The sequence below is a fragment of the Besnoitia besnoiti genome, chromosome VIII (assembly GCF_002563875.1).
Source record: "Besnoitia besnoiti strain Bb-Ger1 chromosome VIII, whole genome shotgun sequence".
Lineage (NCBI taxonomy): Eukaryota > Apicomplexa > Conoidasida > Eucoccidiorida > Sarcocystidae > Besnoitia > Besnoitia besnoiti.
In genome coordinates this window covers 480,884-493,413 of record NC_042363.1, presented here as the reverse complement: position 1 = coordinate 493,413, position 12,530 = coordinate 480,884, and the positions used below count along the sequence as shown (strand labels likewise).

The 12,530-nt window shown below is 55.3% G+C and overlaps 2 protein-coding genes across 2 annotated transcripts; both read left to right on the top strand.

The window, feature by feature from the left end:
* Positions 1–7,325: 7,325 nt before the first annotated feature.
* On the top strand, positions 7,326–8,726 carry BESB_082050 (uncharacterized protein; the record flags this gene model as incomplete). Its single annotated transcript, XM_029366555.1, has 1 exon — positions 7,326–8,726. One exon carries the CDS (start codon positions 7,326–7,328, stop codon positions 8,724–8,726), a length of 1,401 nt encoding a protein of 466 aa, XP_029217015.1.
* A 1,505-nt stretch (positions 8,727–10,231) lies between these two features.
* Positions 10,232–11,641, top strand: BESB_082040 (uncharacterized protein; the record flags this gene model as incomplete). Its single annotated transcript, XM_029366554.1, has 1 exon — positions 10,232–11,641. One exon carries the CDS (start codon positions 10,232–10,234, stop codon positions 11,639–11,641), a length of 1,410 nt encoding a protein of 469 aa, XP_029217014.1.
* Between the last annotated feature and the right edge of the window lie 889 nt (positions 11,642–12,530).

Here is a 12,530-nt window from a genome sequence, read left to right as displayed (position 1 = left end):
CCTGGCGACAAATCGAACGAATCACCAGAACGTGAGATCTGCAAACACAACACAGTCCAGCGGAAACAGCGTCAGACATGCAGCCATTCCGTGAAGGCAAGGCTTCCGCGTAGTTGCCTGCTTGCCCCCCCGTGCCTTTCCAGGACCTCTCCAATGCGCACGAAACGCCCTCCACCTCCTGTCGTCCCTACCGAACTGCGTCCACTGAATGCCGCACCGGCTCTGTTCCCCTATTCCACGACAAGCGAACGAGCCAACCCTGGAACCATTCACCAGAAGATTCGAAGGATTGAGGTGAATACCGAAACATGAAGAGGGAAAACCCACCGGGTCAGACACAGCGTACACCACGCATGCAACGCCTCAGCGGGGGCACAGAGACTGCTGGGATTTACAGTACGCAGAGAAGCGAGAAAAACAGAAAGAAAAACACAGGGATACTTTTCCTTGGCATGCCGCAAAATGCAGTGGAGCTGACCCTTCTTGTGCAGGGGCAGAGGAGGACCGAGCAGCGGGGTAAATCGAATTCACCCAGTTGCTCAACTCCACAGAAGCGGTAACGGAGGGCGGCACAGTGGCAGTGCCTCGACGAACAGAAAACTACGCAAACAGATGAAAAAACAGAGATATGCATACACGGATTGTATATGACATGTACATCTGTTTGCGTATGCACAACCACTCGAGAAAGCGGAGGCGGCCGGCGGCCGCGCGTACCGCGGCGCAGAAGCACTGGCGCTTTCCGCCGACAAATATAAAAAGTAACACGCCTCCAGACAAGACAGAACTCCAAAGGAAGCTCCGAAGACGTAAATTCGACACGCACCTGACAGGAAAAAAAAAGGAACCGGAAAGTCGTGTGCTGTGGGGTGGCGCTGCGACGGCGCCGCTCTGTCTCCGTGCGCGGGGATAAACGGCCACGGATACAAAACAACTACCAAACCAGTGGAAGGGAAACCCCTAATAAAGCCCGGTTCTGCACACGGAAATCGCTCTTACCTCGTGAAATTCGCAGCCAAACAATCATGTGTTAGACCTTGGAAGAGAAAGGAGCTCAAAGTTCACCGTCGTCCCCCATACGACCAGCTCTCAGGGGTCTTTTTCCTGAGTGAGGGAAATAATGCGCATGCAGCAGCACGTGCTACGTGGAGGCGGGCTTTGTACAAGTAGCAAATTGAATGCACTATATAAGCACGGAGCGTATATACGAAAGTACGCGGCTGGCAAGCGAGCCAAATCCAGCCACCAGACAATTCAAAAAACACTTTGCACGGGGCTTGCGACACAGAGGAGGCGTTTTTTACTCCCATGACCACCGAATATACATTTAGGTGACACCTGAGAGATGGTCTTTGAATTCGATCGCGGTTGGCGCTGCAGGTGAATGACATATCGGACTCCGCAGTACCGCTGAAAGCGCAACCGCGGTGCGACGGGGCAGCGATGAATCGAGGTGACCCAATTGGAAATCCATGGTACGCATGGAAATCCAGTATTCTCTGTGATAACCACTATGCAGTTGGCTTTGGACTCGCTAGTAATTATGGATTCAGGCACCCAGGTTAGCTGTTTTCCGCGTTGCTGTGAAACGCGATAGAGACAGACGACACTTTACGCTATGGTCTAGCAAGCGCCGCCACTTCTGTAGTCCTTGCAGGTTCCGTGCGAGCAACAAACATGAGATTCATTGCCAATTGCGACACTCTTACTTTGGAACAAGCCCGTCGTAGATTCCAGAATTCTATGTCAGTTCACCTTGACTTCTGTCCCATGCCCGCGTCGCCGGGTATGAATATCAGTTTCCTGCAGAGGTAGTTTCCGGCGGAGGCGTGGATGTCAGTATCGGAAGGATCTTGTGGTTTCGTGGCTTCGATGCCGTGACATCTCCGCAGCACTGCAATCACCTAGTGCATCGACATGGTAGCAGTCTGCGCGAAGCTGAAGAATGCGTATGCGTAACCTACGGGCGGCCACCGACACTGGCGTAATACAGAAGCATGTCAAGAGCGTGTGTTGTCACGTAATCCACATGAATCAGACCGTCACCCCAGCGGGAATACCTGGGTGTCCATACCTTAATTGGATGGCAGCACGGAGACAGTTTCTACCAGCCGAGCCCAAACCGTTGCCTCCGCGGCAGCTTGGGTGCAGCAGCATGTGAGACGGCACGGTCCCCCATCCTCGCTATCGTTTGAGGCGTGTACAGTACTTCAAGCCCCAAAAGGCCGATTGTCCCCACCGCAACAGAGGCTGATACTCGATACTCGCGTTTTGCGGGTTGCTGTTGAGGGGCAACACATACGCAGAGCAGTTCCGCGCTCGGTAACAACAGCCAATCGTCGGCTTAGGAAAGACTGACATTATGCAGTTCCGATAAACACCGGAAAGCCTACTATATACATCTATATATATGCATCAGCTGCGCCCGCACAACACCAGAGAGCGTGCCAACTGTCAATCCATGTCTTTACTTCAGGGCCTCGATCGACTGAATGTGGGGCTGGACAAACAATAGTGACAGAAGTGTCCACTGGTTGAGGAACAGTGTTGCAAATCTTTTGGTACTCAAGACCGGCTCCCAAGAATTCACGGCCCGTCGACCTTTGCACGTGTCGGCGCACGACATTAAACAGCCACCTTGGGTGGTAGGAACGATCTGCCTTCAGACAACACAGGATGGGCTTAGACGAGGCAGCTACTGTAGCATCAACAGGTAACACGTTCATAAAGTGCGCGGCCCTTCGCCTGCATGTTCTATGCTACCTAGTTGCTCCGTTTTTACTATGGGACATGAGGCTCTTAGCCTAAACTGAATCTTGAGCCAATGGAAACAACTTCGGGCAACGGTGAACTAGGTCCTCAAACACTGATGTGATGTGCTACAAGAGAAAATTACAGAACTTTGTAAGGGGACACGGCGAGACTCCGCGCGCCTATCCCGAAAAAAATTCGCCCACCAGACGACGAGCCTCGCACGGTAGCTCGTAGGAATGATAATCTACACGACCTGGGAGAAAGAACTGTGGAGCTTCTCCATTATGACGTAGGCCCTCTGCAAATATTTTTGTATGCACTTTCTTTGTTCTCCTTCCTCACTTCGGGTTTGGGCGATTTCGACATTTGCTGCTCTGTCTCGCTTCCCTCAGCTAATTAGGGAGAGGGGATCGAACAAAATGCCGGAGGCTGACCCGAGAAACTGTACGTGCGTTTTGACCGACAACCGTCTCTAATGTGACCTTTCTGTGCGCACGCATAAAACTGTTATCTAATGGGGTGGTGGCTGCGATGAAACACAGCCGAACAGAGCCGCGAACGTGTCCGGCAGACAGAGCACTGGCCGACGGCTGTTTATCTCTTTACGTATATACATATGCAATTTCCTCCGCTGTATTCCACTGGGAATTGCCGAAGAGAAACGCTAGCGTACGCAGTATATGAAAGACAACACCGGGACTCAATCGGAGAAACAATCTCAAACGGAAGGGCGTGCGTGAGCTGTGGAGGCGTGGACGGCGGCAAAAAAGGCCAGCACCAGGACGGCACCACCCCCCCCCCCCGGGGCTTGTACCCCGTGGTCCACCGAGCCGCCACTAGACGTGTAGACGGCCGACCGTCGTTGTCCACAGGTGCCGTTGCTTCGCGCGACTCCCCTCAACAGTCCCCTTCGATCTTGTTTTCTAATGACATGGAACTTTTTCTTGGCGGAAATTTAGCCAGGAGCAATGCGACAAACTGGCTGAAGTGCACTTTCTGTGGGCGCTGCGTCGCGTGACCAAAGATGAACAAGACGGCGCACCTCCGCCGGCGGGCCCTTGCCCGCAGTTCGTCGCATACTCCACCTGCCTGACATCTGCGTGCATCCTCCCTTCGTTTGACTGTCCGCATAGGCTTACAGGTACTTTAGCGAGCTTGCCAGAGCTCAAGGATGCACAGCGAACGCCGACTTGCGGTTGTTATTCGAGGTTGACGACACCGCAAAGTCGTTCCGGTACCCAAAGGGTTGAAAGGAGTGCGAACCTGCGCAGGAGACTATGTGTGTCGGGGGACGGACTGTTCCGTGAAGCTGGACCAACTTGTCAGTGAAGCGAAACTGGACAACCTCGAAAACGAGTCGTATACCCTAACTCTATCGAACGGCGGCATTCGGGAGAAGAGGTCATAGTACTCCAGTTGCTTTGATCCGTCAGTGTCGGCGTTCCAATCTCCAGGCGTCGGAATCCTCCAAACAACCCTAATACCAACTCTGATGCTTCTGGAAGTTGCGGCGGGGCTGGTGGCGTACTTGCAACATAGAGTGATGGACCGCCCACCCGTGAAACTGAAGTCACCTCTTGCAACCTTAGTGATGAAGCAGCTGACTCACACTCTCAGGGCCAGATAAACACAGCCACGGGGCAGGCAGTCGGTGTCCCTGGTAAGTCTGGTGTCTTTTGAGGGGGACAAAGATGGGGGCGATGGAGCAGAACATGCAGGGGAGAAGAGCGCCACAAGGCCATCCCAGGCGCTTCCAGGCCTCGAGGTGGCCCACAAGGAGCCAGTTGTGACTGGTGATACCTCAAATGCCTCCCGCTCCTTTACCGAGGAGACTGAAGTCACAAGAGAGGACTGGCTGACAGTAAGGAGAGTCCTGTCGCTGACCCCGTCGAAGAGCGTCCTAAAGTTCTGAACGACGAAACACCAGGAGCCCAGGCGGGCGAAGAGGGTGTTTCGGGCAAAGACGGGATGAACACCACTCCTGAAGACTCGAAAAAGTTGCGCGCTAAAGGCAAGCCTGGCAATTTCCGTATGTCGATCCGGCCCTATGCTAGCGTCGGCGGCTCCCAAACACAGCGCCCGATTCGGCAGTCGCAAAGCAAAACGTGCAACGTGTGTGGAGGTGGAGGTCGTCCCTTCCACCGTGACGTAGTGCCGCGCGAGAGAGACCGTGACGGCAGTCGTGTCAGCTGCTGAAGTGCCGGTTTCTTCCAGAGGTGCAGCAGGGCTGAGGCCAGTGTAGAAGATGTATGGAGCGACAATGATGGAAAGTGTGTTCTACACAAGTCGCGCTAGATACCCTTGGGAAGGGCTCTTGCCACTGTCCCGGATGCACGGGGTAAAGACATCGTCGAGCATTTTTTCACGGTTGATTCTATGCCAGAAGAGCCCCCAAGCATCTGCTACAAGTGCGTTTTGCCTCCGAATGCGCGGGAAAAAGCTGGTACCGAGGCCGAGGTGCCCAAGGAATGCATGGTTGAAATTCACGTTTCTTCAGACGCCCCGCCGGCTCCATCTTTCGCCAGCACTGTGCTGCCTGCAGTCTTGGAATTCTTCGTACGCTTCGCGCTGCTGAGCTAGAGCGACTTGCATGAGACCCGCAAGCAGGCTATCCTCTTTTTCTATGTCTGATGCATGTCTGATTTGCTACTCCGGGTTCGTGCATTGCAGGTCATGTGGACCTGTCCAATGGCAAGAGCCCCGACTTTCTCCCTGAAGGACGCTCTTGCTGAGTCAACAAGAGCAACTGAATCTTCGTGGCGGAGGCTACTCTGGTGTGGAGCTCCAGCTCCCTTCGGAGCTTTGAACGAACAACTTGCAGTGATCTGGCAACCACGGTGTCACTGGCAACTTCTTCTGCGCCTGCGCGACTGCAGTCGGTGAACTGACACTCGTGGGGTGCAGCGCCCGTCGCGATTCAAATGTTAATTTGTGTTGGCCGTCCGTGTTCCTTACGCTTACGTCGTGTGTGACTGCGTATCAGCACGGAGAGTCTCCAGAGAGGGTCGGTGCACTGAGTGGGAAGCGCTGAGCAATACAGGAGGGATGAAATTTCCATTATCAACGCAGCAGTGCAGAGCGACTCCAGGCGTGCACTCAGGGTTGGCAAAGGGCAAAGGTGTGTGTGCCACGGCTAGGATTGGATGTACGCGCTTGCTCGCCTGCTTCACTTTATGAACATCTTCACGCTGGCCTTCGGGAGATAGTTGCAAGGGCACTTCACGATGCACGAGACATATGACTGTGCATGATTTTGTGATCGCCTGTGCCTGCCGAACCGAGGGCTGTGTCCATACTATACCAGTCCCTCCAGTCTGTTTCGGATGCCCTCTGCTCAAGAATTTCCGTACGGAGAATAAAAATCTTCTCACTAGCGGCTAGTGCCGAAGGCACTCCATCCCATGCTTGCCTGTGCCGAAGGTAGCAGAAATGGCGAATCACTTCGGAGCGCGGCCCTCACAGACCACATTTGGTTTCTCGGTTATTAGGCGTCGGAGAGACTACTTACAACTGCAGGCCTGACGACTTCGAACGCTTTATTTTTACTTCTCTTCTCTACAAATACGACCTAGATGGCTGAGACTGTTTTTCCAGCAACGGCGCTACGAAACTAACAGGGACAACACGTCAGAATCAGACTCTCCCGCAATACCGGACTATGAGCTCACTCGTAACAACATTTCACAGAGGGGCAGTATTATTAGAAGAGAAGATATACGGGCGCTCTAACACGAAAGGATGCGTCGAGAAGGTGTTGGCCGCCTAATCGTCGCTACATCTGTTACTGCCCCGGCAGTACTAATCTTGAAACGTGCTCCCACCCTTAATCGTTCTACAGAGTCGGTTGAAGACGCGAAAACTTTGAGCATGGGCTTGAATCTGCGTTGCTGCTCTCAGTGGCGCCTTAGAGTTAGCAGTTGTTGCTAGGGTGAAATAGAACGCCGTGTGAGATATGCGGCCCCTGAGAACTGCAGAGTTCTCACGGGGCGAACTGTCTTGTTGTCTGGCCTCCCTACTGTCGCGAGAGCGGGGACAGGAACACAGTTGCGTTTGTTTCTCCAATCTGGCCTTGCAGTGGCCCTCGACAGACCACCGACGAGTAGTTCGGTAAGCATTGTGGTGGGTAGCCAATACATAGGAAGTCGGGTGGCGGTACGGAGGTAGCGAGACACGGTCTAGGCCTGCGCTAACCGTCTGTCCTTGTGCGCTGGTGGCTGACGTTTTTCTGAACGAAGAAGACTGTGGACGCCGGAGGAGGCCCTCCATCGTGCGAGGGAAGCGTCGAGGTCGACGAGGGGTGAAAGCTAGGTGGACGTGGAAGAGTGCGTGCTGCAACCGCGCAGAGGCGGGGCCCGCAAGCCTTGGCGCCACCCGACCGTGCCGGTTTCCCCCAGGCGCCGGCTGTCGGGTGCCCGCAGCTTCGGCACGGGACGCCTCGCCGACCGCGCTGGGTGACGGGCATCGTTCTGCGATTCACCCTGCGTTTCCCTCTCTGCGTCACGGGACGATGGTGCCTGGAGCCTTTTCCCGTTCTAGAAACGGTACGTTCCAGTGATGTTTGCTGCACAGTCATGGCGGAAGGTCCATTTTGTCGTCGCCTCGTCCGTCGACGCAAAATGAACAAGACAGCGCCCCGTCGGCGCCAGCGTCCTGCGGCCGCGGGCCCGCTGACTGCCCGTTTTTTCGTCTTTCTGGCAGCTCTCTCCGTCGAAGCTCTGTCTTTCGTGTCAGCTGCTTCTCACACGGATGAGGCAGAGACAGCGCTACAATGCACCGCTGAACGTGACTTACTGCTCGTTTTCGATGCGGATGATACAGCGAAGACGTTCAAATGCCCCGCGACATGGAAGCTCGAACCCGTGCAAGAAACTCTCGCGTGCCAAGATGATGATTGCGACGTCGTACTTGACGACATTGTGACAGGCGCTACACTTAAGGAGCTAGACAACGCTTACACGTTAACGCTCCCAGAGGACTCCAACCGACAGCAGACGACGTGGTATTATCTTTGCAAGGATCCGAACTCGAGCGCCAATGACAATGGCAGCCTCTCACCCGAGGAATCTCCGGGCGGGCATCAGGGTGTCGCCGGTCCTGCTGGTCCAAATGAAGCCCCTGACGGTGACAGCGGCGCGGCAGGGCCGAGTCTGGGGAACGGGGAGGGTGCGTCCGCGGGCATTGGTGCCACAGAAAATCACGGATCGATCAGTGCATCCACTCCTGGGATAAATACGCCAAACGCCGCAGGACCCAGGACCAGGCAGGGAGCCCAGGTTGACCGAGGTCAGACGACCGATCGCGGATCTCTCGTTCCCCCCGCGGCGGGTTCTGCTCCTTCTTACGGTTTCGGCGCCTTGGGCGGGGCGCAGACGGTTGCAGACGAAAAAGAAGAATTTGGTGCTCCATTCGGGGGTCGCAGAATTAGAGTCGGCCTCGCTTCGTCCGGTGACATACAGGAGCCTCCGCCTGCTCAGACAGAGAAGGAGTGTAGAGTTACGGTCCAGGTCGTCCCCTCTGGGATGATCACCTGCCATAAGGGAGAGACGAAGACAGCCACGGTGTCATCGCCGAACATTCCAGTCACAATTCGGTGCGCAAAAGGGTTGAAGCTGGATCCGGCCGTAAAGAGCGAGGTCTATGACGACAGCGACGGCAGATGCGCATCACAGGTTCCGCTAACCTCGCTTGTACGCGGGAACCTTTCCACGACGACTATGAGCGAGGTGGCTGGAAGTATCTTTGACGAATATGTCTTCAGTGTCAGCAGATTGCCTGAGCAGGCGACGATGCTGTGCTACAAGTGCGTCGAACATGCAAGCGTGGTAAAGGCACGCGACGAAGCTAGCCAGGCATCACGGGAGTGCAGGGTGAAAATCACTGTTTCTGCAGAACCATCTGCGGCATCCTTCTGGGCGACACCTCTCTCTTCTCTCGCAGTCGCTGGCTTTCTAGTAACCATGCGTCTGAACTGACTTCCGTCACCGTCGCTGTGGGACGAAGTTGCCCTCGCCCGGCAGCCCACAGTTCACAGTGCCAGACGTGTTGGTTTCTGGACAGCGACCACGGCCGCGCTGAGCTTTTTGTAGTGAGGACGTCCACGTACAGTCGAACTTATGCCCCCGGTTTTGGATCAGTGCGTTCCCTCACCAGGGGGGGGGGGGGGGGAGAGGGGACGCGCTCGATTATCGCCACGGGGGCGACTGACGCCGTGGCGCCTTGCCCTGTACGCAAGCTGGGATGATTTCTTTTTCGCGGTTTCGGCCCCTGTGGCTCTGGAACTCCTGACCCAGCACGCAGTACCTTCCGATTTTCCAAGGGACAAACTGTTATGCGTGCAACGCCACAGGTGTAGCCGCGTAGTTGCCGCCTACACGGTATTTCAATGAGACGCAAGTCAATTGTCCGCAGGACGCAGGTCTTGTCCGCCTTCTGTACAGTCCAGCTGATCTTCGCCACAAAAAAACCGGGATATCTTTCCTGAGTATGTGGTTTCCAACGTGCACCAGTTTTTTTCACATTGGCCTTGAACCAAGGATGTTTCGAATCCTGTAAATCAGTTCTTCTCTGGAAGGTGGAATACCGGGTAACTTCTTCCTCTAGGAATGATCTCCCGCACGTTGCATCAAAAACTCGGGATGTTCATACATATCTATATATATAAATATATCTCTGCCTCACGCGTCTCAAAGGCGCGGATTTCCACGACAGCTTGTCGGCGGACACTGTTCTGCACTCTGCATATATCAGCGAATTGCCCTTTTGCCGGCCTGGGGGAGTGATGCCGCATCATCGATTCTCTTGTCTAAGACAGCTTACCGCAGAGTGCCAACATGTTGGTTTTCCTTGGAAATGCAGTCGTTCCATCGAACGGAAGGCTCGCGGGGAGGGGGAGGGGGGGGAGGGACATGATTGGGTTCTGGGTTTTGCCGCGCTCCACCGCCTTGCCACACGACGAAACATTTTAGACTATACTGCAGATCTTTTCATGCCTGTGGTGGCCTGACTGGTCCAACATCCCGCTGCCCTGTGCCAGTGCCTCTCCCTGGACGGGTCTTTTTACCTCTGAAGCTGAAAACCTCGTTGCTCAACTCCACAAACTCCATGCACGCAGCGGAGTTACCAAGTAGCAGCCATAACACCCGTTCCATGCGGTAACCCTGAGAAGTCAACTCAACTGCCCGATGGCCCTGAGTGGCGTGGAGCCATGCGCGCGGCAAGACAAAAAGCCACGTAGACCCCACGACTCGTTGCGGGGTTTGCAGCATGCTGCGCAGCCCCGTATGTGTCGACCCCAGCTTGTTGGACGTCGAGAAGTTCCCACGACGTTATTCCGAGGACATAGCTTCTTTTCTAGCGCTTTCGTCTTGTTTTTTAAGTCGTCCCGGAAGTCGGGCTGGGACGTTCTCGTGTGGCTGAAACAGCACAGTTTGATACGTGGGCGATTTGCTGGTTGGGCACCTCCTCTTTTCAATGACCCATGGTTTACCGCGGCAAGATGAACAAGACAGCAAGTCCTCGTTGGGTAATGGGTCCTGCCCTGCCATATAGGGGTTTTTCTTTGTTGCTGACATTGCTCGGCGTCCTAGGTGCGCCTCTGGCAGTGGCCTGTTTCAAGGCGCCGGTCGCGAGGGGCTCTCAAGAATGCACCGCCTCCTCCGACGCGATTCTCGTATTTGAGGTGGAGGATACCGCAAAGGTGTTCAAATGCCCATCCGGGTGGGAACTCGTGCCTGAGGATGTAACACGTGTGTGCCAACAAGACAACTGCAACGTAGAACTGGACAGCCTTGTCAGTGGAGCCAAACTCGACAGGTCGTCAAAAACCAACGCGTTCACCCTCACTCTCCCGCCGGAATCCAAGCGAGAGCAGAGACTGTGGTATTACACTTGCAAGGTCAAAGTCAGCCACTCTGGAGACGAACCCGACTCTCCGCACAGCGAAGATGCGAATAGCAGCAACGACGTGCCAGGCAACGGGCAAAACCCGTCCCCGGGTTCCCAAGGCCCCGCCGGCGCACCGCTCCCTGAAGAACCGGACAGCGAGGAACCCCCCAAAGTTGTGCCTCCTGAGTCTTCTCCTACGGAACACCCGACAGGCAGCGGTGTCGGCGACACTTCCATCAATAATAGCTTGTCAAGCGGGAGCGTCAACACCGCGGGCTCACACGCGAGCGGGAGCGATCTGGACGGCAGCCTGGATGACACTGAGAGGCTCCAGATGGACAGCGGACTTGACCAGCCTGCGAACCCTGCTCAAGGCCTAGAGAGCAGACGCCGTGTAGAGGCGGAAGTGCGGACTTTGGTCCAACTTTCAGATGTCGATAGCCTCAAAGGGGTCGACGCGTTCGCCGTGTCCCTCACAGGTGAAAACCGGATGTCTTCGAGGGGTAAACGGGAGGAGTGCAGAGTCACCGTCTACGTTGTACCTTCTGTTGTGATGGAGTGCAACGCAGGAGAGACGAAGGCCGCTGCTGTGTTCAGCGTCGGCAACCAGGTTTCCTTCCGATGCGGCCCTGGACTGAAGTTGGAGCCTGTCGACCTGGACTACGTTTTCAACGACCACGACGGGCTTTGTTCAACGGTGACCCTCCTCAGTGGCCTTCTCCGCGGGTCTCTCATTCCCAGGGATGAGGACACTGAAAACGAGGGTGCGTTGGCGGAGTACGTCTTTCACGTCGACGAGCTGCCCCCCAAGCCGCAGCCGCTTTGTTACAAGTGCGTCCAACGCGCGCCTGCCACTTTTAGCGGGGAGCAAACACCCGATAGCCCTAAGGCATGCTTTGTGAAAATCATAGTCGACTCGGGCGATCCGGCAGTATTGTCTCTTGCCACCACCTTCTTTTCCACGATATCTGTACTGCTCGCGAGCGTGCTTCGTATGCCTTAACGACGTTCCGCGCTCCCCTCTAGTCTACAAGGGGGGGAGTGCGAGCAGCGGAAATCGGCCGCAGAGAGACGGCCTGAGAAGGGTTCTGAACCCCCCTCCACCTTCCCCCCTCCCCTCCCTGCGTCGCCTCAGCCGTGACTTTTTTCTGGTGGGGCTGCACAGGAATCTCTGACTCCTGCACATTTTGAATCTTTGGACCCCATTTTTCAGCTCCTTCTACCCGTCCCGCAGACGTCGAGCCCACCACAGACTCTTTTTTGAGGCAAAAAATGGTCGTCTGTTCGTCCTGAGCATTTCCACTAGTGGACAGACGCCTGCCAGATCAGGCGTATGACGAACACTCTATGCGTCGGCAGAGAATTTTCCGCGTTTGCAGGTCCGGCTCGTGGTTGCCATCGCCACGGGCCGCAGGCAGGATGACGCACCGATATGGTGGCGTGGCTATCGCAGATGGTGTGGTATCTCGGGTTCGCATTTGCTTGAGTGTACAGACTGCCCGGTGGTACGTATTTTGGTCTTCATTGTCCGGAGGCGCATGTCGAAGATCCACAAGTATGCGGGTATTCCTCTGTTCCCAAGCATGGTTCGCTTCTGGTGGGCAACTGCCGCGAGGACTTTTATAGGCAGTGTATGTAGAACGTTTATGTGCTTGCGTCAGGGCCGGTTCGTAACGGAGAGTTGTGACTGCTCCATGCTTAATTTGTCCCCTTCTGACGCAACTGAGTAACCAAACATCTGAGGTCCGGTACAAGCTCTACCTCACACGTGAGGCTCCCACAGTCTGATACCAAGAAGAGAACCATTGCCCTTCATCGTGAGAAAGATACAGAGTCAGCGTTGCGCCCACCTTTCTCCTCACCGAAGTGTAGCCAGCGCCTCCATCCCTTCC